Here is a 25,265-nt window from a genome sequence, read left to right on the forward strand (position 1 = left end):
TCTCTGGTCTGATGCCCTGGAGGCCGATCGATGCGTGTGAAAGCCACTGTTTTTGTTTCGGGACTTGAGCGGGAGACAGAAAGAAACCCACCCTCTCAATAACCCATTTTCTCCACGGTCTCACGGCGGAAGCGGCAGGTGCCCCGGCCTAGCTCCATTCTTTCCTTCCGCATGCCTGACTTGCCCGGGGCATTGATGGAGCAGGGCCACTTTGCGGACTCGGCGCTTTTGAGAAAGTCGGTCAGAAAGCGTTGGAATGCACCCTCACACAGACTGTTCGGCTCCTTGGCTCCTCTGGGTTCTGAGTCGTCATCCTTCTTCTGATCTCGCCCGAGTCTAATCAATAATAACAACAACAACAACAAAAAAAAAAAAAAAGATCGTCGATGATGCCTTCTCTTCCAGAACCAGAGTCAATGATAAATCGAGAGGTCAAAATCGTTTGACAACCCTCCCGCAGTCGCTCGTCGCACCACCAGAGTTCAATCAACTTTGACCCGCGGGTCCATACCTGCTCCGGCAACAGGACGATATCAATCACGAGCTCAGTCGCCATCCAAGCAACTTTGGCTGACTCAGTGCGGTCGATTCCAGAAGAAGATGCGAGCCGGATGCTGGCGGTAGGACTGGAAAGAGGCCACCGGTTCCATACAAAAGTCGCCAACGCTGTGGTCTCACCTTTTTTTTTTTTTTGAATTGCCATCTTCAACAGTACCTGTCGTACGTACTTCAGATGATTCCTCATCGTGCTCACTCCGGCTCGGACCACGCCGGACTCTAACGCTCGGGCAGCATTCCCTCTTTCCAAGGTACCACATTGATCCTGAGACAAGACCGCTCCTTCAGATCATTGATTCGAGTGGCAAGTTCATACCGTCGCCTCATCCTCTGGCTCGACGTACTCGTAGCAGAGAAAGTCGCCCTGAATGTCCAAGACGTCACCCACCGTCGCGTTGGGCATATTGCCGTACATGTTAAGCACATGGCCCAGCGTGGTGTTGTGCCAGGGTCGCCGTCGGCACCAGTAGGCTCGCTAGAGATACAATCAGTGTCGCCGAACGCCATTGAATTGTCGACCCTAAGCATGAGGAGGATATCAGGCAAGGGCAGACTAACGGGATATTCGAGGGCCGCGTGAGGAAGCCCGGCGGCGCGTCCGAGGCGATGTTGGTCCCGCCGATGGTCGTCGTGCCCGTCGAGCTGTCCCTGGCCTGCCAGCCCCAGAACACCTTGTCCAGCCATGTGTGGTGTGGGTAGAATAGAGGGTCGCCGGCGCTCTCGAGACACCGTTGAGCATCTATGAGTCGGATTTCGCCCCGACGGATAAGGTCAGCAAATATCCTTTCGATCGCTCGCCCTCGAGACTACCGAAACTGCGACTTGCCAACACCACCAGCAGCACGGGGGGATCTGATAGCAAGTAGTGGATTTTCGAACAGATGTAGGAAACCAGACGAAAAAGTAAAGGTAAGAGGAACAATGGGTGGCGTATGCCTGGAGCTGGTAGATGGCTTGGAGCTCGTCGAACCTCGTCCGGGCCGCCGGGAGGCCCAGCTTGGCGGGCAGCTCCATGAGACCCAGCTCGGCCTGGATGTAATTACTCCAGCTTCTCATCCCTGCTCAGGGTATGCCTGTCCTCCCAACCCAAAGACGAATCAGTCAGTCAGTCAGTCAGTCAGTCAGTCAGTCGTGTCGAGCAACGATGGATCCGGGCAGATATCCTGCTTACCATGCCCTTAGACAGCTTACATGCCTAGCCTGTCGTTGCCCTTCTCACTGCCCTCTTATCTACTTACCGCTTCGATTCTCCCAGGAGCGGAAAGCACCTCGTTATGTCTAGGTTCGTATTACTTTACCCTATTTGGTAACTTCCACTTCCCTCATGTCTGTTGGTCTCTCCAAACATGCTGACGACGTACGTTGCAATGATAGACCCAACTTGGATAGGGCCTCTGGGTGATCCGACTTCGCTATGTTGCGCCAAGTCACACAATGTAGCTCCAGACGCCAGGGACCGCTTTGTACGTCTTGGTTCCAACCTGGGTTTTGCCATAGCTTGCTTTTGATTCGACCGGGTAGTGCTTTGGAACCCGCAGGAAAACCACCAGCGGAGAACTCTTGATACCGCTATCTCACCCCAAGTGCAGCGTAACATAGACGGCCCCCCAATCTGCGCTGTACTTGGGCGATTTAAATCTTACCCAGCACTGTAGCTTGCTCGCAAGTGAGCAACTGCGCGTAGGCCCACGCAGTAGCGGAGATACGGCCAAATCTGGACGGCGGTCGTGGTAGTCAACTTTAGCCGGATTGGACGTTTATTGCTGCACACTCGCTACGAATGCATGCATGACTTGCCTGCGCTCAAGCACCAATATATATTCATTCCCCCAGTTGCCGACCCCCCATCCCGAGCTGTCCCTCGCAACACGTAGAGTCTCAACCTCAGTCTTCCATCGTGACTCCTTAGTCCGGGATCCAGGTCTAGACTTTGGCTGATACCAGGCGTCGAGTTGACAAGTTGGCCGTTGTGAGATGGTTACTGAAATCGGCTGCCATCCTTTACACTACAGCCTGGAATGTCTTGAATTGTCGTCGTTATCGAAGGAGAAACGGACGTGAGCTGGTGTGTGAGTGATGAGCCTCGGTTCAAGGAATCCAGCGTTTTGCTTTTTATTCCCTCTCTCTCTTTCCGAGACAATGAGCAAACTAGAGGAGACTGTTATCCCAAGTGTGAAAATTCATCAGGTATCCATTCTCTCTAACTGCTGTTGAACTTGGCAGCATGAGGGAAACAAAGCCCCGAGAAGAAACAAGAATAGGGCATTGCACGTAACACTTCCGATTCTGCTTCTAAAGCATGCTAAGTAGACCTCGACTTGATGACCGCTGTGCTCATTTCGTAGTTCATGCCGCTGGCCATCGCAGTAGAGCAACTGTGAACGGAAGCAAACCATGTATCAAACGACAAACTTTGTGTGTTCTCCGCTTTTTGACCGTCCCCCAAATCGCCCTAACAAGTCCGGATCGGGTCATGACACGACGGCAGCTTGAATCCAGGAAAGTTCGTGAGGATGGGCCGCGTGAACTCTAAGTGGGTAGGAGCGAGAACGGCTGAAGGTGAAAGGCGAAAATGGAAAAGGGCAGAACAGGGCAAAAGCCGTCACAGACACGGCCCTAAAAGTAGTCATCATAACATCGACTGGGCGAGATGCGCGCAAGCTGAAGAGCAGAGCGGATTGTATTCTCTTCTGGAGCCGTAAAGTGGCTCGCAACGTCTGTCATGTCTTCGATGCATTCCGCATGTAGCTGAGGGAGGGCAGGGCCGCCGAATAAACAGATAGGAGAAAAACAGGCTATACAAAAAAAGAATCAGAGAGTATCCGCTATGCACACGAGCCATATCCCAGCACCCGAGAAGCCCAACGCCGAAATCCACAAATAACCACTCCAATAGTAATTTCTTCAAGACACATGCAAACGCTGAAAAATCGCTACTCAAGCGACGCTCGTATGACGGTTGGCCATCATGTGTAGGCGAAAGTGCTCCTGGTACTGGAGGTGTTGCTGCTCGGCAAGATGGGGGTTGGCGTCCTTGTTGGCCTGCAGGTGGGCCTGCATCTGGGCCTCGCGCTCGGCCTGCTGGCGCGCCTGCTGCTGGGCTTGAGGCTCGTTGGCCGCGCGCAGGTCGGCCAGCTTCTGGGGGTTTGAGCTGAGGTCGGCTAGCATGTCCCGGAAGTGCTCCGACGACAGGAGCATCTTGGTCAGCCCCGTCAGCCGCGCGTTCTCCTCGATCAGCGCTTGGTTCTGCGCCCGGAGTAGGCCGGCCTCGTTGACCTTGTCCGTGAGCTGGGTCTCCAACCAGCTGATGTACTCTGTCGCTCGAGTTAGTGATACTGTGCGCAGCCGCTTGATGGAGGGGTAATTAGGAAACAAATTAGGAGATCTTACCCTTCCTCCTGCCGCGGAAGGCGCGGGCGGAGACCTTGTTTCGGAGCTGGCGACGCTCTTGGCTGCTGAGCTTCTTGCCCTCCTCGCTGGCCAGGAACTTCTCATCCTCATCCATCTCCGCCTCTGTCTTTGGCCGCCTGGTAAAGTTCATATGCGGTAGAGTCTTGATGGGCGTGTATTGCACGGGCTCGGAACGCATCGAGTTGAGTATTTGTTGAACGTTTTGCTCAGCAATAGAGCTGCTGGTCTGCGGCGACCTGGACTTTGGCGCCTGCTTAACCTGTTGTTGAGCTCTTTGCCTCTGTTGTTGTTGTTGTTGTTGTTGTTGCTGCTGCTGCTGCTGCTGCTGTTGTTGTTGTTGTTGTTGTTGTTGTTGTTGTTGTTGTTGTTGTTGCCTCTGTTGTGCCCTCAAGGCTGCCTGCTGTTGGTGAATACCTGGCCACACGCGGCCTGGCGGCGTCGACAGTGCGGGTGTGGAGGGCAGGGGTGAGGTCAGAGCATCAGGCTCCTGCCCGCCAATGGCGCTGGGGTTGATGGTCGAGTTCAGGTAGATCCCGGTATCCGACGCCTGTGTCTGAAAGCCCATATCCAGATCCAACCCCGAAGCATCAAGGCCGCCGGTCAAGGGCGTGTTGAAGTCGAACACATCGTCCGCTCCCCCCAAGCCACTGAGCATGTCGTTCTGTTGAAGATCGAGGAACTCCTGAAAGTAACCGTGGGGCTCATTCATGGACAGGGTGGTGGTCAATGCACCAGGGACAAGGCCTGTCTGCTGCTTGTAGAGGTCGTACTGATGGCTGGGCGCCGAGAAGCCTTGGTTGGAAGGAAACAGCGACGGTGCATCCGAACTCTCTGACTTGAGAGTGATCGAGGATGAGGGCGACAGCGATGATGGCTGGTACCCAAGGTTGTTGGTGTTTGTGTTGTTGTTGTTGTTGGTGTTGGCGTTGTTGTTGTGGTTGTTATTGTTATTATTGTTGTTGTTGCTGTTGTTGCTGTTGTTGCTGTTGCTGTCGTATTGTGAAAAATCCATGAACTCGAGGGGGTCAAAGCCGCCGCCCGATTGTTGGGATCCAGCCATTGCGTCCCGACGGCCCTGCCTGGAATGACTAATCGAGTGGTCAAACGGCAGGGAAACCGTTGGTTGGGTCAGTCGTTTAAAAAAAAAAAAAAGCTTCGCTGCGTCCTGCTGTTAAATGCCCTTCCAGCGATGTCGTGAACAAATGAGTTGTTTCTCGCGATCACTTGTTGAAGGCGTGCTGAGACGCAAGAGGTGTTAAAGGAAGGGAAGGGCAGGAAGGGGAGGCAAGCAAGCCCAGTTTTGAATCGACCGACGCAGAACTGGGCAGTGGTCGCAGCAAGCGCTGATTGTGCAGGGATATCTGTCGCTTTGGGACGAGGACGCGTAAGCTATTGCGAGGAGAACCGATCAGCCAATTCGGGACGAGGAGCCCCACAAATTTTGCTGACCGCTGGGCGAATCAGGAAGCGCCTCGGGGAAATAGGCTGTTCGGCGGTCACAGCAGCGCAGTCCGTCGCTCCTGCTTGCAGGTACCGAGCCGGCGAAGCGGTACCTTGTTTCTGGCAGTGAAGAGCGCATAACTGCAGGTACCGACTCCGTTCAGCAAATGATGCTGTTAAGTACCGAGTTTCAGGGCACACTCCTACAGCAGTACTGAGCAAGTAGGTAGGGATAGCACAACTCTAGTACGGATAACCTGGCCGATTCGGGAGAAAATGCAGCTGACAGCTTCTGGATAAGCTGCTGCCTTGCTGCGGAGTCAATGCACTTTAGCTACCATGGTGACGAGGGAAAGCTGTCGAAATCCGTGCAGTTTGCACAACTGGGCAAAGTTGCGATGCACAGCGATTCGAAACGGAGGCTGGAACTTTATGGTCGGGCGGTGCTAGAGCCATGGAAAGCTGAAGATGCTGTTGGCTCCTCTTTGCACTGCCTCGATCGGCACTTTAGGATGCGACACACAAAGGAATGAAACCAACAAGCAGAGAGACCAGCCAGCATAGTCAAACGTCTGCAAGACGTGACTCGCAATAATGGCATTGAAGAGACTGAAGTAGTGGAGAGCTTGCTGCACTCTTTCCTATTGCATTCACGAGTTCATCGGTACAACTTGCCCACCGGAATTGTGCTCCACATGCCGTGATGTGGGATGCGGAGGCAGCGATGAAACGGCACCTCCACTCGGAGGTTGGTACCGTACCTAGTACGGAGTACGGGGGTACCTATACGGATTCTAGTATCGCCTCCCTAATCAAGGCAATCGACAGTTTTGCCCGGGAGAGAGCAAACCGTACGCAGGAGACATGCATAGTTAGCCCACACAATACACAGCCCTTCACCAAATCGCCTCGGAGGGCTGGTTAAGAGAAGAAAACCCACCGCAACTTACTATGTACTTGTCATAACTATGGGGACCCTGACCTCGGCGAGTCGGCAATTTCCGTTCCCGACTGCCGGGTCTTCCGCTCCGCCTCGCACTTTCCCACAGCGCTCGCCGCCCTCCTTTTTGCTGCATCATTTCAGACCGGCAGTGGGTTCCATATCTTCAGACACTGGTGTCAGTGCACAGAGAGAGCGCTCCACCCCCCCCCCCCCCCAAAAAAAAAAAAAATAAATAAATAAATAAATAAAAATAAGGAAGTGCCGAAATCTATGAGGCCGTTTCATGTTGGACGCGGCTCCACAGATCAATCCGCTCACTACAGATTACTTTAGGTCCGCTCAGGATTGGGTTAACATTCGGATAATCATCCATTCAAGGTTCTTGGAGTTGGCGGCCTCCAAGCGGTAATAAATAACCCGTACAGAGTAACTAACTACAGAGTACACTACGTGTCCTCGCTGATAACTCGACCCGTTTCTCCTCTCCGATACTCTTGAGGCTGTGCATCTGGGCCAAGCATACTAGTAATGTATGTAATCCGTACATACCTAGGTATGTACTGTACGGATTACAAACAGAACGGCGTGAGGCCAGCATAACCCATGACCCATCAATCGGCCGATCAACAACAAAACAGAGCGTTGCCTGCATAGACTTCAAGGAATTCGTTCGATACCCGACACAGTCCTTTGTCGGAGAGTCGAGCCTTACAGTAGCTATGTTTCACGAGTACAGTACATATGCACCACAACGGCGCTATTCCAGTTGAGCGCATCTGATGTTTCGCGTGTCCTGTGCTTCAGGAGAGGCTCCTCGTTCACCCATGGTGGGCCAACATATGGGAAGTTCTGGAACAACTCGCGCATCGTGTTTGCGGTCAACGGTCCACAGTCCCTTGCTCGAAAGTCGGATGGGGCCACGTTGATCCACCGCAGGACCCCGGAGTCATGGCCTGGGAACGAAGGACGGATTAGACGGATGTGGCGCTGTGATGCTTACGTGGATGTGGCACAACCGTCCCCGAAAATCGGCGAGCGGACTCCTGTGGCTGTGCATCCCAGCAAGGAACTCGGGGCCGGAGCTGTTTTCGGAAAAGCTCGGTGCATCAGCAGTCGGCAGAATGGAAGCACAGCGAAGACAACGGGTGAGAAGGGTCCGCCTTATTGACAATACGAAGCGGAATGCAACTGGTCCATATTCCGTACTCCGTATCGAGTCTGCCATCGGGTGGTTTAAGCAGAACGCCTGACTTGGCCTGACCAAGACCTGACTGACCCAACTGCGCTGGCCAGGTCGACTCCCTTAGCCATTTTACTTGTACGATTTTTGTTTACACAACTTTTGCAAACGCATTGTACATGTACATCCAACCAGGAAGGTCATCTTCGTCACGTGACTTTCATCCGGACCGTTTCAGCAAGAAACAATTTTGGTTAAACGTAAAAAAGAATTACGGGTAGAGCATTTCTTCAGCGACGACAAGCGCGCCAGTGCATAGCCGGTTCTTGCATGGAAGTCACGGACAGGTTCCTAACCAGAGGCACCGGAGAACTGGCATACCGAAGGAAAGCGGAGAAGAGCTTGAATCAGTTACAAAAATGGATAGTCCTGGCGGGGATTGAACCCGCGACCGTCGCATACCCATGACCCTTGCGAGGGGTATAAGAGCGAAATCTTAACCGCTAGACCACAGGACTATTTCCAGTGGTTGGGGCTCAAGCGGCGAGATAGGACTCTAAGAACTCTGGTTTTCCTCCCCCCATTTCCACCCTCCATTGCGAGTTTCTTTAGAAGTACCTAAAATCAATCTTAGGCCGACTCTCAAAGTCAAATCCCAACACGTAGACCACCGTATCCCGCTCTTACCCGGGATGCAAAATGTTCTTAAGTAGTCGAATACCCCCCATAACCACCAATTTAATCTGCTGAGAACTTAGCAATGATCGCCGGCAACCACACAACTCGAATGTTCCAACTCCGCAACTACAACCCGCATGAGACAAGGATCCGGTGAACCAACGTAGGTTTAGTGGTTACGGACACGACCTGCACTATGATCGTGATGCGCACCATCCCAAATCTCCGCTCCGTCCACCCAAGTCCAGCATGTCCAACAGGCATGATGTGTAGAAGAAGAGCACGCCGCAATGCGTCCATCAACCCCCGTTCCTCCTCCTTCCTCCGCGCTTGCTCCGCGCAATGTGCGCCCTCATGGTCCTGCTCGCCTCGACCAGGCTCCGCTTGTTCTTGGCCCGGGCCTTCCCGAGCGTCATCAAGAAGTTCTTCTTCCGCGCCTTCTCCCGGTTGGTCGTGCTCTTGCCCTCGGCGTCCTTCTTGGCCCGCCGGATCGCCTGCGTCGACTTGTGCTCCTCGCGGGCCGGCTTGCCCTCGCGCGCCAGCGCCACCCGCTCCTCCTTGGTCGTCTTCTTGCCCAGCTGCGCGGGGAGCTCGATGTCGTCGGCCGTCAGCCCGTCCTCGATGTGCTTCTCGATGAGCTCCTTCTTGCGCTTCGAGGCCCGGCCGAGCGCCTTGTCCAGCTTGGCCTCGCGCCGGAGCTCCTCCAGCTTGGCCAGGTCGGCGGGGGTCAGGATGGTGGTGGTGGCGAGCTTGGAGATGCGGCTGATCTCGGCCTGCGCGGCCTCCGCTTCGGTGGAGGTGTCGACCAGGGCGGGGGCCTCTTCGGTGTCTTGTTCGTCGTCGTCTTTGCGCCGCTTCTTCTTGGCCGGCTCGTCGTCTTCCGACTCGCTGCTGACGTCGATCCAGCCGCCCGAGGACTCGCTGTCGGTCGAGGCGATCTCCCACTCTTCCGACTTGAAGCTCTCGCCGTCCGAGTCGTCGTCGCCGTCCTCCTTGTTGTCGGTCCCACCGTTCTTCAGAGCCCGCTCCTCCTGCTTTTTCCTCTTTTGCTCCTCCTTGTATCTCTCCAGCAGCTCGATGCCCTCGATACCTCCCTCTTCTTCCTCGCCGAACTTCAACTGCTTAACTTCTCCCGCACGCAGGCTCATGGTGGCTTCCTTGCCGCGGTACTTCTTCTGCAGGAGCTCGGGATAGACCTCGCGGTACAGAGATTGCAAACCCTTTGCCGCCATCACGACACCCTTGTCCTTGCTCTTCTGGTACATGACCAAATCCTGCAGCAGGGTCTCGTTCATGCAGAGCGGCTGACGGAGGGCCACCTCGCGGATGGCGTTGATGCCCGCCGCGGCCACTTCGGACGCGGATGCTTCCGAGACGAACTCGTTGGCAATCTTTACCACCAGGGGCTCGATGACATCTGGCGGGATCAGGTTGTGCGTTGCCTGGGCCAGCGAGGCGAGGAAGGAGGTGACGTTGAGTTGCTTCGGCGTCAGGTATTTCGTGAACCACGAGTAAAGCGAGATGATGATGAGCTTGTGCAGCCCGACCAGGCGGGTCACCAGCTGGAGGATTAGCAGCCTGTTCTCAAGCGAGAACTTGTTCTTGGTATTCTGAAGGTGCTTTTGGAACAACTTCTCGGCGAAGCCTTGGGGGTCGTGAATGAGATGCAGAGCCGAGAAGTTCAACGGATGCGGCGCGTGCTTCTTGCGCTCTTGCCTGCTGCGGGTCAGCTACGGGTCGGCGGTATAACAGAGGAGGCTTGGCGGCGCACTTCTTGATCTTCTCAAGGGCCTTCTCGTACGCCTTTTGGCGCTTCTTGGTCTTCTTGTTGATGGTCCCTTGGTGCTTGACCTTCTTGATGTCAATGTCCTCGTCGCTGGACTCGTCCTCGAGCTCTTCGCGCTCCTTGTCTCCGCCCAAAAAGAACCTCACTCCGCCGACGACAACCTTCTCGTTGTCGCTGAGGCACGCCTCCTTCATGACATCGCACGGGCGCGCGTCGGTCCAGACCTGGCGGCGCCACAGCTCGCGGGTGATCCGGCAAGCCCACATGCCCTTGGTCGAGGTGCGGTCCGACGTGACGAGGTTGTGCAGCACGGTCTGGATGGTCCGATTAAGCCGGTGGTTTGTCGCCTTTGAGTTCGACTCCCTCAGGTCGCTGATGATCTTGGTGTAGAGCAGTGACCTCAGCGACTTGCTCGGTGTCGAGATGAGAATGGGGAAGAGAGTAGTCAGGAGACTCGTCGAATCGATCACATCCTTCCTCCGCAGCAGCACCAGGCTGCCCACCACCTTTTCGCGCAGTTCCTTATCGAGCGTCGCATGGTGCTGGTTGAGGAGTTCCTTGAGGTGGTCGGGGAACGGGGCCGTAATGTCGGGGTAGAGGTCGGCGACGTGGGCTACCAGGTCGACGAGATCATGGAACTTCTTGACGTCTTCGCTCGAGGCGGTGGTGGGCGAGGACATGAAGATCTGCCGTTGCGCATCGTATGCGAGCCATTGATCGTGGAATTCCTGAGCGTACGACCTGGGGGCGCCCGTTAGCCACTCGTCGCGGATGCAAATGCGCAGGCGGCAGTGCTGAGACTGACCTGGGATCCCTCCGAATCTTGTACTGCAGATTGACCAGGTCGGCCTCGACCTTTTCGAGCGCCGCGACCTTCCTTTTCACCATTTTGTCGGTTGTTGGCGGTTGTTGCCTTTCACCAGCAACCGTTGTCGGTCGAGTTTTTTCCCCTTCCGTTGCATGCGCGGCTGTTATCGTTATCGCTATTTTTTAGTGGGGCTTGAAACCTGTGGGCGGGGACCCATGTCCGACACGCTTGTGCGATACGGATACAAGTTACCGACTACAGCAATCCGTACATAGTGTGGCCCCTTCCATAGAAGAAAAGACGAAATTAACTTTGGAGATTGGGAACGAAAAAAAGAGCAGATGGGAGCCCTCAACTCGATCTTTCTTCAAATGGCCCGTATGAGGAACCGCCCAGATGATCTTCAGAAGGATTGGGACGACAATCAAGGCTACTCACGCTTTTTATTCGTATCATTTCTTCATGTTCACTGTTGTGATCCCCGGTGGCTGATGAAGGTTGCCGAGACGCAATCAATTGAACGCATGACCGGAGCTTTTTGGCCATAATCGAAGACAGCTAGATAGGTGCCTTGCCTAAGTATCCAGGAGGCCCCTCACTCCTTCCACCACGCCATCTTCCTCTCCTATCATCTTCTCCGCCCTCTTCTTCCGCCTACATCATGGTTTGCGGCTGCCGGGTACTATGATGGCGCAAGGACAGAAACAGTAGGTAAGGTCGGGTACCTACCCAACTGGGTAAAGGTAGCGTTAGTAAACGCAACCTGTACTTGTATGCGCAGTGGCAAGGTGCAGAATGCAGGGGGATGCTAGCAAGATGCGCTTTCAACGGTAAGATGATGCTTGGGGAGACAAGTCCCAGAGTTTTCTTTGGACCTCCTACTCGAACCAAAAGCTCCACGTTACTGCAAACATCAGCTGCAATCGACCAAAGCTATGCCCGCATATTTGGCCGCACGTAAATCAGCACCGCGCCAGCATTGGCTGACACTGGAGAGCCGGCACCTCAGGCAGCTGGCCACATGAGAAAAAAGGGCACCATCCGACGAGGTTTTCCTGGTTTGAGAGGGGCAGAAATCTGCTTCCAGTCGTCTTCCTTGTTTGAGAGATCAAGAATCTTTGCCAGCGGCGTAGTTCACGAAGCAGCGCATGATGTTATCAGTTCTCAGGGCTAGATCATCAACATTAATTAATATTCTTGGATGGAGCGTTCCACGGGATTCATTAATATTGCTCTGCAATCTCCACGGCACTTCCAATTAGCCTCTGCTTACCTAGAATTGGTTGGTTTCCCATCTTGGACCTGCGGCAGAAATGTCTACTGCGAAAGACGCAGTGAGTCGCGCAGTTGCTGTGCAATGCAATTTGACTGCGTGCTGCAACTAAAATGCCGTGGTAAACTAAACGAATTTGTTCTCTCACGATGATGATGGGGGCTCGGCCAACGACATTCCTGAATTAAACGCTACTGCCGCCGTTCTCCTCTTCATGCAAAGTCCGAGGATGAAGATGATCCTTGAGAGTGGCCTACCGAGCAAGCCCCCCATGAATGACTGCCTCTACCGACCCGAGCTTTTCATGTGACGAACAAAATAGCTAAACGCCTTTCACTCCTACAAGAGACTGATGGCTGGAGGCATTGCAGCTGCGCCTCCGGCAATCGGAAGAATTGCATAATAATCCTCACGATGAAGGGGAAGTTCGTACGGCTCTTTCTTCAAGGCCTCTGCTGAGATTAGCCTGAAAATTTGCCACCTGCTTGCTTCTGGCCCAGCAAGGAGCGAGTGTTGACGACCACCCGCGAAGGCAGGAAGTCGGTTTGCCATCTTGCAAGGATCCGCGCCCTCCGAAACCGCGCTGTTCAGCTTAGCTGTAGTCGTCGACAATCAACCGGTAACTCCGGGTTCGCTCCGTTACTCCTCTTGCTCATGGGCACTACTAGTCCCTTGTTAGATATCAGTTAGTGCCAAAGAGGTTCGGCGGACGAGCTCGACCTTTGCTACCTATCCCACATAACGTTAAAGCAAAGCAACCCGTTCGTAGGTTTGGACCTTTGTCGTTCCATAGGGTATGTTGAGCACCAACATCCAGACCTTTCTCGCAGTTCCCATTCCCTCAGCCAGCGCCTCTGATTTCGTTACGGCAACTTCCACACGTTGACAATGAGAGAAGGACCGTAGATGGCTTTCTAGATAATTACACAAACAGCCATCACACCTCGGCCCCTTATTTAATTACGCGGCAAACATATTTTTTTCGTTGGCTTCTAGAACCACGCAGGAGAGGGTCTGGTCCTGTACCTTGCTACAGTGCTTGCTCCCATGGAATTGGCTACCTTAATGATTGTAATAAAATTGGCATTGGTCGAACTTCGACATGCTGTGTTGTTGGGGTCTTTCCACATATTATCTGGACCTATGGATGAACGAGGTTGCGTACGCTGAGATTCAGTCAACTCCCAGTGGCATCCGTAACTGCCGAAACACTCGCCATGGTGCCATGGTGCCATGGTGCCATACTTCGCTTGCTCTTGTGAGATGGATGACGTGGTATTCCATGCCGTGGTCATGAATGCAAACATCCCGTTCCAGAAACAGCTGCCATCCCGGGCGCCCGGTTTGGCGGCGTCAACATTTGTCGTTGCATTGATCGGCAGCCTTGCAAACGCCCCAATTGGATTTCCAACAGGAACTCGAAACCCCTGACCCAGTTGCCGAAGAAAGTTGCCGAGGCGCACTGTGCCACACATATGGCTTCAACCTTGGGTTCGATAGGGCGGTTCAGCTACCGGCGATGTCGCGTCGCCTAATTTACCCGCCCTCAGTGGAGCTTTTCTTCGGTGCCGCCGCCCGAAGGGGTAGTAGTCGCGCTCGCAAATCTTTGGTGGCCCATGCTTGATGCGTCGCTCTGGGTCCGTAGGCTAGAAGAAGACAAGTCAGATAGCGTAGACAAAGCGAGTGTTTCATATATTGACTACGTCCGTGGCCGTTGGTGTTTGGCCCAACGCTTTGTATCTATCGAGTCTCAAGCCGTCTCACTCCCGACCACACCTCTCCGACCTGTCTGCCGCCATGCTGGTTCGCTCGTTCCTCGGGTTCGCCGCCTCGGCGGCAACATGCCTCGCCGCTTCGCTGCAGGAGGTCACCAACTTTGGAGACAACCCGACCAACATTCAGATGTACATCTACGTGCCCGATCAGCTGGCCACCAACCCCCCAGTGATCGTTGCGGTAAGATACGTCCACGCTGCGCTTCCCTCTCCGCCATGGTAACAGCAGCGGTCTGATGGGAAGTCGTAAAACCCACCCCAACAGCTCCATCCCTGCGGCGGAAACGCCCAGCAGTGGTTCAGCGGGACCCAGCTGCCGTCGTATGCCGACGACAACGGCTTCATCCTCATCTACCCTAGCACGCCGCACATGAGCAACTGCTGGGACATCCAGAACCCGGACACCCTGACCCACGGCCAGGGCGGCGACGCGCTGGGTATCGTCAGCATGGTCAACTACACCCTAGACAAGCACTCGGGCGACAGCTCGCGCGTGTACGCCATGGGCTTCTCGTCCGGCGGCATGATGACCAACCAGCTCGCCGGCTCGTACCCGGACGTGTTCGAGGCCGGCGCCGTGTACTCGGGTGTGGCCTTTGGTTGTGCTGCGGGTAAGTCCTCGCTCCCTCCATCCTCTCCCCCACCGCGCCAATCTAACCCCTCCCCCCCCCCCCCCTTCCTCTTTTCTTCTGAGAAAGACACCACCTACCTGCATATCCAGGTGGCGAGGCAGTGGGAGAGACCAAGTTATGTGGGGATCCCAACCGGATCCCAACCGGATCCCGAGCTACGACGGGAGCAGCAGGCCCATCTGTCAACCTTGACTGATTTTTAATGAAAGCGATGCCGGCTGACGGAGGGAAACACTCTGATGCGACAGGCGCCGAATCTGCTACGCCGTTCAGTCCCAACCAGACCTGCGCCCAGGGCCTGCAGAAGACAGCGCAGGAGTGGGGCGGCTTTGTCCGGAACGCCTATCCGGGATATACCGGGCGGCGGGCGCGGATGCAGATCTTCCACGGGCTTGAAGACACTCTCGTCAGGCCGCAGTGCGCCGAGGAGGCGCTCAAGCAGTGGTCCAACGTCCTGGGCGTCGACTTGACGCAGGAGGTGAGCGGAATGCCGTCCCCCGGGTGGACGCAGAAGATCTATGGCGACGGGACGCAGCTGCAGGGATTCTTTGGCCAGGGCATCGGCCATCAGTCGACAGTGAACGAACAGCAGCTGCTTCGGTGGTTTGGCTTGATCTGAGAGGAATCTGCATTGATTCTGAACCTCCCCGCGCTGCCCGCTCCTGTCGAAGCAAACACGGCTGGAGCACAACAAACAATCCCAGAATCGGTTTGCAATCAGCTGTGGTGAGCTCGTTGGGTGAGCAAAACGTTCCAAGTTGTTTAAATTTTCTCGAGTATTTTAGACTTCCCTAAGTACCTGATTAGGTATCTCCCAAAGGTACCTAGTTAGTTGTCCGGAGCTTAATTAATGCTACGCTGCTCTTACCTTCCTGTCAACTTCCCTCCCTACCTGGGATTGACGGTACCAAAAGTCGCCGACTAGAGCTATGTTTCAAAAGTACGGTTAGTAGTAATTATGCCGTCCGAACTCGAGGCTCAACTTGTTTCAGCTCAGACTGTGCCAATCGGGTGCAAGGTTTTACACCCGAATCTTGCCTGGACATGTTGTGTCACACAACCGTCGGTGCCAATATCCAGAGCGGCGCGGGTTGCACCTAAAGTCCGGACGGTAATGCAAGCGTAGGAAACTCCCGGATGGGGCCGAACACATCGACGAAGACGAATGCCACCTCAATGCTTCGACATTGGACAGCGATTGATTCAGCGCTGCTATTGTACCAATATCTGGCTGTGGCCTTCGCCCGCGTACAACCGAGCGGCCTTTCTGTGGTTTGGAGCGATGGGACGGTAATGACCTTAATTAATTAAGTAGGGGACTGTGCTTCGCGACGAGAGACGTAATATTGGCTGAAAGATTACCTGAATTATTTCTGCAGCAGTAATGTTCTCTTCGAGAACTGTATGGACCAGGCTCTGCGGCTGAGATGGCGCGCAGATGTGGTTCCGTTATTGTGCGAGAAATGTGTTCAATGATTAATTAATAGTTAGGATCCTCAGACTCTAGGGCCTCGGATTTTGTGGCGGTTTCCGAGCATCATGTAATTACCTAGGGAATGATGCCTTTCGTCTCTACTAACCTGAGGCACCCAGATCTGGAAGGCACCGAGTCTTATTGACGGTCATTTTGATAGGGAAGTGACGATACAGCAGCCAAGGTTCAGGCATCCCCTCCGGTCATGGCCGATTCTGCAGGAGGGCACTTGAAATCTATAACATAATTACTACCTGAACTTATCAAGTACCTACCTAATGTCACTTCCTAGGCAGCCAACATATCTTACTGACGAAGCCATCGAGTTCGGATTGGTCCAAGCTCTTCAGCCTCACTTGCATTCGCAGCCCTCACACGAGAACGCATCATCCGAACCTTGGCCTCTGTTATGTTACCGAGTTCGTTTGTTGCAAGGTTTGAGTCTGTCGATCGGCTTCGCAACTCGAGCAAGCAACCAAACGTACGCCATCAGAAGAAGCTAACACCTCGAGTCTGATATCCAAAGTTCCTGCCAATTCATACCAAAAAGAAACCGATCTTGCACTATCACTGGCCGGCTAGTTTTCATCCCGCTCTGCCTGTCGGCCCCATGACGTTGCGACAATAATTAATCCAATACTTGGTGTATGTACATACCTGCATGCAGATGCAACGCCTTGTTTAGCAACCCTTTTCATTTGCAAGAGGAAGTTCATAGTGCCTTCTTGACAAGGCAACTAGCCATCGTTTTGCATTCACCTGCACGGCTGGAAATGGCAGACCGCGTGCGGAGCTCGACGGAACCTCCAGGTCGCCCGCTCTCGGCTGACCCATTGGTCTCTGGGTGGAGAAAGGGCGGAATAACACTCGGTCACTCCGCTGCGTGGTTCGCCAACGGAACTAACCAAGATTCCGAAGAAAGCGAACTCAACCCAAGCACAGCGGACAGGCAAACAGACCCGGCATCCGTCGATCTGCGCCATATTTTCCCCCTCCGAAGCTGCAAGACCGCGGCGTGTGCATGGAAGCCTTCTAGAAGGAACGAACCCACGGGTCTCATAGCCCATTCCTGCGCGCCAAGAGCCGTCTCCGCAGCGGTCGACCTCATCCGCGACGACTGGAACGGCGGGTTTGAAGTCGTGTTTGAGGCGATCTGGACGGTCTGCCTTTGGCCTGCCCTCGCCCAAGTGAGAGAGAGCTGAACGCTTTTGACAGCTCAGCTGACCGTCCGGCTCGCACGCTGTCACCGCCCAGGGCTTCGCCAAATGCGGAAATTCAACCTTGAATCCTTGGACGGCGCTTGCGACGGGCTGCCATGGCGCTGGCCACATGGCGCATAGAGGCGGCACGGCGCCTACACTTGGCTCCACAACGCAAGCCAACTCAATGTTTCACACGAACTGCAGCCTGTTCCGGACAGTGGGGGACAGCAGTGGTACGGCGCAGCGCCTTTCAACGCCGCCTGTTCCATGCAGGGGCAGCGCACTGTAACATCAACCCTCCATTGGCAGCTGCACGGAAGCTGCACAGAAGCTGCACAGAAGCTGCACCGAAGCTGCAGCGAAGCCTTCCCTGCGCACCACTTTTTATACTTATGGGGGTACTTGGGTAACGCGCGCCTCGCTAGCACAAACACGGGTACCTCACCATCGCCCCACCTCGGACACATCGTCCTCCCACCAACACACCTACAGGCTGACCCCAAGGCAACACCCACACGAGCTTCATCGTCAGGACAAGCTCCCTCATGCACGAGCTTCTGGGGCAAGGTCGTCGGGGATGGGTGGGGGGCTTCCCCGCACTGGTCGTTGTTGGACAAGGGTTGGCCGTCATAACCCTCGATACATATTCTCAGGTCTTCTGCACACTCCATGGAGGGGGCTCGCCGAAATCGCACGTTGCCGAACACGGGAGGCGGACTTTTTTTGACCCTGCCTGCTGGAAGACCATGCCTGTCAACGTGGTAACTCGGCTCCGGCCAGGACAACATGTTGGGGCCTATCTCGATTCATTATATGGAGGCCATGGCGGAGTGGATGGCCATCATGAAGGGCTGATCTCGCTCCAACCTCACCACTCACACTTTACTGCAAGCTCAGCCCCAGGCTCGATCAACATGGCTTCACCGCCGGCTTCGACCATCGCCGGACCGGTCTCGGGCTCCTCCAGGATAGGACGCCCGCCACAGTGGACGGTGTCCCGATCACGGAAGTTGGCTCGACTCTACCTATACTCCACCCTGTCCATTGAGAAAATTATCAAGGTGCTTGAGGACGACGGCTTCAGCCCGAGGTGAGCAGATGGTGTTTGCTCCTCCGACAGAGAGGACCAAACGGCTGACATTTTTGACCAGGAAAAATTCGGCACAGAAAACCATCCACAAGATCCTCGACAATGACCCCCGTTACCTCCGCCCCGAATCACGCGCTGAAATGAGCAAACGGATAAGCAGCCTCGCCATGTCCCCGAGGCGCCAGAGAAGGAAATCGGCAAGGAGCAGGCGCACCACCACGGCGCTCGGCTTTGGACAGGTAAACCTCAATTCGGTTGTATGAGTCTACTTTGTACGCTAACTGTGCCTTCCTTTGTTCTCGTAGCGAGAGAGCAGCTTTCGAAGGTCAGAGTCAGAGCAGACCCTACAGTCTGGGCAAAGTGTCGAGACAGAAGATACCGCATCATTTCATCTCACTACCCCTCCCGTTACCTTCAACACGGCATGCTTGACGTTTCCAACTCCGCGCCCGGATCCAACCGAAGAGTCGGGAGTAGAAAGCTACATGGCTGGAATTCAGGACATCAAACGACGTGTATCCAACTGTTCTACCCAATTTGCCATGCAACTGTCGTCGCTTGTCAGGGAATTCACCATCTCGGTGTGCTCTGATGATCGGTCTTCAGGGCGCCGCCCCTCGGCAGCGCTGAGCGAGGGGTCTGGACCAGCCGAACTCCCGGACGATAATGTCGCGACCGAGCCGTACGAACCATTTCCGGACCCCGGGTTCGCGCTTCCGGGCGACTTTCTCACCGCCCACACTCGGAGCTGTGCTGACTTTCCAGGGCAGCCGCACGGAGGAGGGAACTGTTGGTGTTCCATCGCTAAACATACCGCTGCTGATCCGAACTCGTGGCTGCTCCCCACCGGAGAGCTCAGCGACAGGGCACGACATGTCCTGAGTCAGCCGTCGCCGGCGGGCCTTAGTCTAAGAGACAGCTTTGGAAACACGCCGTTGCACCTATTCGCCGCGCTGGACGGTTACCGAGACAGGCTGCTTGAGATGGTGCTGAGCGCCAGAAGCAGCGGAGAGTTGGCAGCAGTCAACACCGCCGTTCAGACCTTTCTTCATGTTCTGAACCTTGAGTGGTTTTCCGACCTCTCGAACCCTTCCGCCCCTCTGAGGCGGCTCCTGGCGCATGTCGTGGAACACTGCCCAGGCTTGGTTCACGAGACCGACGTCTACGGGAGGACCTTCTTCCACCGGGCGCACTCCCTCCTCAGGGACCAGACACTCCTCGCCGGCCTCGTGTCTGCCTTTGACCCGACGCTTGTCACTCGCCGTGATGCATTCGGCTTCAGCCCAGTCCCAGACCCCGCCGCGGCCAGTCCAAGCCCATACATCCCGCCCCGTCGGATGGGCAGTCCCTCCCCGCAGGTCGAAGATATTGCTCGTGCAAGCCCATCCAGCCGGCCCAAGTCCGCCACCTCGGAGGGATCGCTCCTCGCTTACCATGCGCGCCTCGTACAAGTCATCCAGTCTTCCTACACCAACCCCAGCATCGAAGATGCCGATGGCCGAAATGGTCTGCACTGCCTCGCCGAAGCAATTCTCGACCAGCAAGCTATGGACCGCCACGTCCGCTCGTCATCCTCTTCTTCGTCGGGCAGTCGGCCAAACCTCAAGCGCAAACACGAGTCCAGAGACCCATCCGGCTCAGCAGCAGCAGTAAAAACAACAACCGTTACGGCGGCAACAGCGGGAACCACCACTTCCACCACCACCACCGCCGCCGCCGCCGCCGCCGCCAATACGACGACAGCAATAGCGACAAAAATGACGAAAACAGCATCCTCTTCCCCGCCAGCCTCTGCAGGTGGGCAGCTTTCCTCTTCTCCGATCGGCGGCGGTCCGGTCGAGGGGACTCTCCCGACTCGCCTCCGCCACCTGCACTCGCTGCTGCACCCCTCCGTCTCGGTGTCGGTGTCGCACTACGACCGGCGCGGGTACACGCCGCTGATGGCCTTCATCGAGCACGTGTCGGACGACCAGGACGACAAGGCGCGGACGCTGCAGGCGATCCTGGAGGCGCTGGTGCGCGCGGGGGCGCGGCTCGAGGCGCGCAACCGGCGCGGCGAGACCCCCCTGCTCCTGGCGGCCCGCCTCGGCCGCAAGGTCGCCCTCGCGACCCTGCTCGAGGGCGGCGCCAACGCGCACGCGCGCGACGCCGACGGGAGGGGCCTGCTCGAGCTCCTCGACGCCGAGGTCTGCGGCGCCCGCGCCCGCGCCCAGGTCGGCCTGTACGCCCGCCTCGAGGCCTGCCGCGTCCTGCTCACCGGCCGGAGGGGGTGGGGGGTCGGGTATGTGCACGTGGGGGAGCCGGCTGTTGTGAGGGAGTGGAGGATGAGAGGGGTTTAATTAGTAGTACCTAGTCAAGATGTGCATAATTACATATTGTAATCTGGATGGAGATATCATTGGTATAGTACACGCGCCGTATATTTATTAATCATCCCCGTGACACCTATTACAAGCAACCGGGGCAGAGAGGACTTCAACTTCGTGAACCCCGGTTCGGGACTTCAGGACGGGGTCGCCCGGCCAAACGAATACGGAAGTGAGAACAAGTCAGAAAGTATGAGTAATTAATTACACACCCAAGATGTAGTGGCATAATTAGATAGATCAATCTCGGCGAATAATATACCAAGTGTCTGGTCTAACATCCCGCCAAACGTACACATCGGAAATCACATACAAGTACTTGCCATCCCGTGGTTCGTTTCTTCCTCTGCTGGTGATGACGGGTATTCCATCTATAAAGACGACCCCGCCGGAATCGTTGAAGTCGACCACGACTACGACAAAATCTGGGTCGTCGTCATTCGTGTCCATTCGAAACTTGAGCTTCGATGGCTCTTCCTGAGTCTGAAAAAAAAAAATTCCTTTATTAGCACCCGTAAGGTCGTGTCATAATTAGTTTAGGACTTAATTAATAACCCCTCACCAGTTCCTTGAGCCAACTTGTAACTGGGTCGCTCAAGGGAGAAGAGAGGTTCAAAGTCGAAATCCGGCCGCTCGGAGCTGATTTACAGAGGGGCGTAACACAAACCAAAGTTGTCGTGATGATGCCATGACTGAGGTAGTTGCGTTAGCGGATCCAGGGGTTTAGTGGTCGTGTAGTCTGACGGTGGTTCGAACGTTCTGTTTTAATTAATCAACAGCAACAACATGATGCATCAAGGAGTATTATTAATATGCTTGGCCTGCCAATTCTTGTCCTGCTAGACCGCTCGATGGCCGTGTAATACGTGATATTGCACACGTAATTGTCCCTTACTCAGCCACAGTCTGGTCACAGTTGACGCGCTGCCACCTGGGGCTTATCAGAGCGCAGGATGCCAGTTGCTCTATTTAAGGAAGGTAGTAATTAATAATTAGCTACTTGTGTCACGGCTAGAGTCGATGGATTAATTAATTGATCCAGGTTGGGTAAACAATATCCCTTGGTCAACAAAGATCTGGATAATTATGTACGCTAGGAATACGTACAGTCCACTGGAAATCAATCCAGTCTCTGTCTGCTTGAATATTATATTATTTCTTTCATCATCGTCTGGCCCGGGTTGAATATTATATAATTAATAACGATCTGAATTTGGGGTGTATTGCAAATTGATCCCTTGAAATACCTCTGTCGGAGGTTTTATTTCTGCTCGCTTTCCTGCTTTTCTTTTTTCTTCTCTTCTTGATCGGATTGGCTCCGTTTGCCGCGGCTATATCTACCAGACAAAGAACGACCACTTGGATCAATGAGAACGGTTTCCTCTCCGCTAACGCCGAAAGCGCCCAGATTCACAGTCCGTGATCCGCCAACCCCTGTTGCCGAGCCCCTGACTAGCGGAGCCACTCTAGCCAAGACGACGTCTCCAGCCAATATACGGATTGCTATGTAGGGTCTCAGCGCCCCGTTGGTCCTCTGATGCCACCCCTGTCGTGAATGAACATTCCGAGAACCTCAGGCTAGGGTAGGCTCAACCCCCTGGCCACGCTCTCGTTAAGTATCCACCAGATCCAAACTCAAAACCAACCGCGTCTCTCCTTACCAAATGTTCGCCCTACACTACGAATTACACAACCCCCCTTTCGCCCTTCCCCTTGTTCTCAGACAGAGAAGTTAGGAAGGCAGGCAGACCGACAGACACAAAAGACCCGCGATTTCAAATTCATAACTCTCTTTCATTTCTCGGTCCTTTTTTTCTTCTTCATTTTCTCTCGATCTATCTTTTTCGTTCTGTCTAGCCTCTCTCAATGTGAGAACGCCGCTGCCGGTCTCTATCCCCACTCACCCGCCACGGTCTGAGCGGGCAGAAACGGTCGTGCCGAGGCAGGGGAGATAGCCGTAGAGAGAGAGAGAGAGAGAGAGATAGTGAGAGAGAGAGAGAGTGCGTGTGTGTGCGTGTGGGACGGGAAAAGAGAGTTTGAGGGAGAGAGAGTGGGGGAGAGAGAAGGAAAAGAAAAAATGGTGGCAGCACCATCCTGGCGGCGACGACGGTGGTTCGAGCCCCAACGCTGGACTCCCATCCGCAGCGGCGAGGTTGAGGACACAGGCCGCCCCGTATCCACTACCACCACTACCACCACCACCACCAATGCCACTGCCACGACCGCCGCCATCGCCGCCGGGCTGGCAGCGCTGAGCGCCGCTGGGGCACACCGGTTGTCGTCGCTGTCCACGGCCGCCGGCGGCGTTAGCCAGGCGGGCGAGGTCGTGTCGGAGGCGGTCTGCTGGGCGCTCCTGGCTGCGGTGGCCGGAATGGTTGGGATGAGAAGGAGGAGGAGGAGGAGGAGGTCGGGAGCGACGAGGGCGCGGGCGGATGAGGGTGATGACGAGCTCCTGGAAGGAGGGATGGCCCTGCTGGGGCCGGATGATGGTGCGTCCAGCGGCGGTGCCGGTCATGTTGGCGGCAGCAAGGGCGCGTCGGAGAGGTCGGTATGGGCTGTGGCGGCGGGGATCGTGGTGGCCTGCTGCTACGCGGCCGAGATCGGGGAGATCAGCCTCTTTGTAAGTCATCCCTCTCTCAGCTGCTTTGCTTTGCTTTGCTTTGCTTCTGCCATGATTAGGTAGTAGCAGCATCGCTCTTGTGCTTCGCGGTCGGAATGGGATCCTGATTCGGACATCATGCCCCCAGCCGGCGTTGACACCGCTTCTCCTGGTAGCGGACAGGAAGCTCCGGCCCCGGATGGCCCAGAGACCTAGACCCCAGTCTGGGCTCGCCGCCCTCGCCGACACGGTCTGGGGCACGACCCTGGTTGCCGCAGTTGCGATGCTCGCCCTGGTCGATTGGAGTCTCCTGGAACTGGCGCTGCCACTCCTTCCGGCGGCCGCGCTGCTCCTTGTTTACGCCGCCTTGATGCCCCGGTCCGCCGGTGGTCCTCGCCTTCTCCCGCTTATACCCGACATTGAAGAGGCCATCCAGTCCCTCTCTCACAGAATTCTTATCCTCCTAGGGGGTGTACTAGGTGTTCAAGCTTGTGCGTTTGGGATACAGAGCATTGAGCTGGGCTGGACCGTGCCTCTGTCGGGTTTGCTCAAAGCCGGCTTTTGGCACTTTTCGATCCAGACGGTAGGTTTGTTTTCTTTTGTTCCTTCCCTCTCATCGTGGGGGTCCTATAATTATTCACTTCTCTGCAGGCCCGCCACACCTCCTGGTGTACTGCCACGACGCTGGGGACGTTTGGCTTGGTGGCCAGCCAAGACCCCTCGTTTCAGCTCTCCGACCTCCATGCCGCCTTGCCCGTCATTGCCTCTCTTCTCGTCCTTGCTCAGCTGGTCTCCGCAATTCCGAAGCAGGCCAGAGGCAGGCTGCTCCTGTGGGCTCTATGCCTCGTCTCTGTCGGGCCGTACCTGGCCAATACGGCGGCGATCGGGAGGGCGCAATCGGCAGCGTTGCATTCGCTCGAGCACCCGGTCGAGGTTCTTATGCGAAGTGCGAAGGCCGACTTTGAGCGGCTGCTGGAACGGCAGTCGAGGACGTACTCGGCCGCGGTGGAGGAATATCGACGCCGGTACGGGGTCGAGCCGCCGCCCGGATTCAAAGAGTGGTTCGAGTTTGCGGTGGAGAATGGATCGCCCATCGTCGACGAGTTCGATATGATTTCCGAGTCCGTCTCGCCGTTTTGGAGGCTCGGCGGCAAGGAGGTGGCGCAGATCATGGACGAAGCGTACGACACGGCCGGCATCGACCTGTGGCTCTGCTCCTTTTCGGGCGCCACCGCAGAGACCAGCTGCAGCCATCCGGTGCGAAAGTTCGACAGGCACATCGGAGACCTGTTCAACAGCTTGTTGGGCGATCTTCCCGGCGTCCTGCCAGACGCGAAGTTTTTGGTCAACCACCTCGACGAACCGAGAGTCCTCATCCCGCCGGGATCGGGACCTCCGAGCCCGGACAAGAAGGAGACCCTCAGCGTCACCGACTTTGCCGAGCGCCCGACCTGGGACGCCATCACCAAGTACTGCGGCGCCTCACGGGTCGACCGGGGGCGAGGGCGGCGGTCACCTCCGCCTCCGCCTCCGCCTCCCCCGGTCGAGACGTACGGGCTCCCGCTCGTGACCAACCTCAGTGCCGCCCTCGACCTCTGCGCCCACCCGGAGTATGCGGAGACGCACGGGCTGTTCCGGGCGCCGGCGTCGTTCCGGCTGATCGAGGGCCTGGTGCCGGTGCTCTCGACGGGGAAGCCGTCGACCATGTCGGACATTCCGTTCCCGTCGCCGGCGTACGTGGTGGAGCCCGAGTTCCGGTACGAGCCGTCGGACGACGTGCCCTGGTCGCGCAAGTCGGACCACCTGTACTGGGCCGGGTCGACCACGGGGGGCGTGGCGAGGACGGACAACGACTGGCGCCGGTTCCACCGCCAGCGCTTCCTCGCCCTGGCGCAGAACTTGGACCCCGGGCCGGGGCCCAGACGACCACGGCCGCAACAAGAACAACGACGACGACAACAACAACAACAACAACAACAACAACAACAACAACAACAACAACAACAACAACAACAACAACAACAACAACAACAACAACAACAACAACAAC

At 55.7% G+C, this 25,265-nt stretch overlaps 7 protein-coding genes and 1 non-coding gene across 8 annotated transcripts in view; 3 read left to right on the top strand and 5 right to left on the bottom strand.

Annotated features, from left to right (window-relative positions):
- Positions 1-95: 95 nt before the first annotated feature.
- Positions 96-2,506, bottom strand: P884DRAFT_318424 (uncharacterized protein; the record flags this gene model as incomplete). Its single annotated transcript, XM_069445340.1, has 8 exons — positions 1,920-2,506; positions 1,797-1,836; positions 1,730-1,753; positions 1,479-1,587; positions 1,113-1,297; positions 875-1,033; positions 755-777; positions 96-336 (listed from the first exon to the last, which is right to left on the bottom strand). The coding sequence occupies exons 1-8, from the start codon at positions 2,153-2,155 to the stop codon at positions 96-98; spliced, it is 1,017 nt and encodes a 338-aa protein (XP_069299950.1). The 5' UTR covers positions 2,156-2,506.
- Positions 2,507-3,293: 787 nt separating this feature from the next.
- On the bottom strand, positions 3,294-5,070 carry P884DRAFT_93211 (uncharacterized protein). Its single transcript, XM_069446183.1, has 3 exons — positions 4,968-5,070; positions 3,949-4,882; positions 3,294-3,872 (listed from the first exon to the last, which is right to left on the bottom strand). Exons 2-3 carry the CDS (start codon positions 4,676-4,678, stop codon positions 3,496-3,498), a joined length of 1,107 nt encoding a protein of 368 aa, XP_069299951.1. The 5' UTR covers positions 4,679-4,882; positions 4,968-5,070; the 3' UTR covers positions 3,294-3,495.
- Positions 5,071-6,222: 1,152 nt separating this feature from the next.
- Positions 6,223-6,499, bottom strand: P884DRAFT_255980 (uncharacterized protein). The gene has a single exon (XM_069441030.1). The coding sequence runs from the start codon at positions 6,486-6,488 to the stop codon at positions 6,306-6,308; it is 183 nt and encodes a 60-aa protein (XP_069299952.1). The 5' UTR covers positions 6,489-6,499; the 3' UTR covers positions 6,223-6,305.
- A 1,457-nt stretch (positions 6,500-7,956) lies between these two features.
- P884DRAFT_t37 lies at positions 7,957-8,050 on the bottom strand. The gene has a single exon. It is a non-coding gene; the product is annotated as a tRNA-Ile (tRNA).
- A 459-nt stretch (positions 8,051-8,509) lies between these two features.
- On the bottom strand, positions 8,510-10,884 carry P884DRAFT_267450 (SDA1-domain-containing protein; the record flags this gene model as incomplete). The annotated part of the gene is made up of 3 exons (XM_069442113.1): positions 8,510-9,926; positions 9,982-10,737; positions 10,802-10,884. 3 exons carry the CDS (start codon positions 10,882-10,884, stop codon positions 8,510-8,512), a joined length of 2,256 nt encoding a protein of 751 aa, XP_069299953.1.
- A 2,990-nt stretch (positions 10,885-13,874) lies between these two features.
- Positions 13,875-15,103, top strand: P884DRAFT_194171 (carbohydrate esterase family 1 protein; the record flags this gene model as incomplete). The annotated part of the gene is made up of 3 exons (XM_069437809.1): positions 13,875-14,033; positions 14,118-14,463; positions 14,733-15,103. The coding sequence occupies 3 exons, from the start codon at positions 13,875-13,877 to the stop codon at positions 15,101-15,103; spliced, it is 876 nt and encodes a 291-aa protein (XP_069299954.1).
- A 2,971-nt stretch (positions 15,104-18,074) lies between these two features.
- P884DRAFT_275387 (uncharacterized protein) lies at positions 18,075-20,589 on the top strand (the record flags this gene model as incomplete). Its single annotated transcript, XM_069442836.1, has 3 exons — positions 18,075-18,250; positions 18,312-18,507; positions 18,556-20,589. 3 exons carry the CDS (start codon positions 18,075-18,077, stop codon positions 20,587-20,589), a joined length of 2,406 nt encoding a protein of 801 aa, XP_069299955.1.
- A 1,617-nt stretch (positions 20,590-22,206) lies between these two features.
- P884DRAFT_290053 (uncharacterized protein) overlaps positions 22,207-25,265 on the top strand; it is a 4,253-nt gene continuing 1,194 nt past the window's right edge. The window contains exons 1-3 of the mRNA XM_069444037.1: positions 22,207-23,236; positions 23,364-23,798; positions 23,867-25,048. Of these exons, the coding sequence (XP_069299956.1) occupies positions 22,694-23,236; positions 23,364-23,798; positions 23,867-25,048 (2,160 nt within the window). The 5' untranslated portion in view covers positions 22,207-22,693. The remainder of the gene's footprint in view (positions 23,237-23,363; positions 23,799-23,866; positions 25,049-25,265) is intronic.

This window comes from Thermothelomyces heterothallicus (genome assembly GCF_042370625.1).
Source record: "Thermothelomyces heterothallicus CBS 202.75 unplaced genomic scaffold P884_scaffold_4, whole genome shotgun sequence".
In the NCBI taxonomy this organism is placed as follows: Eukaryota; Fungi; Ascomycota; class Sordariomycetes; order Sordariales; family Chaetomiaceae; genus Thermothelomyces; species Thermothelomyces heterothallicus.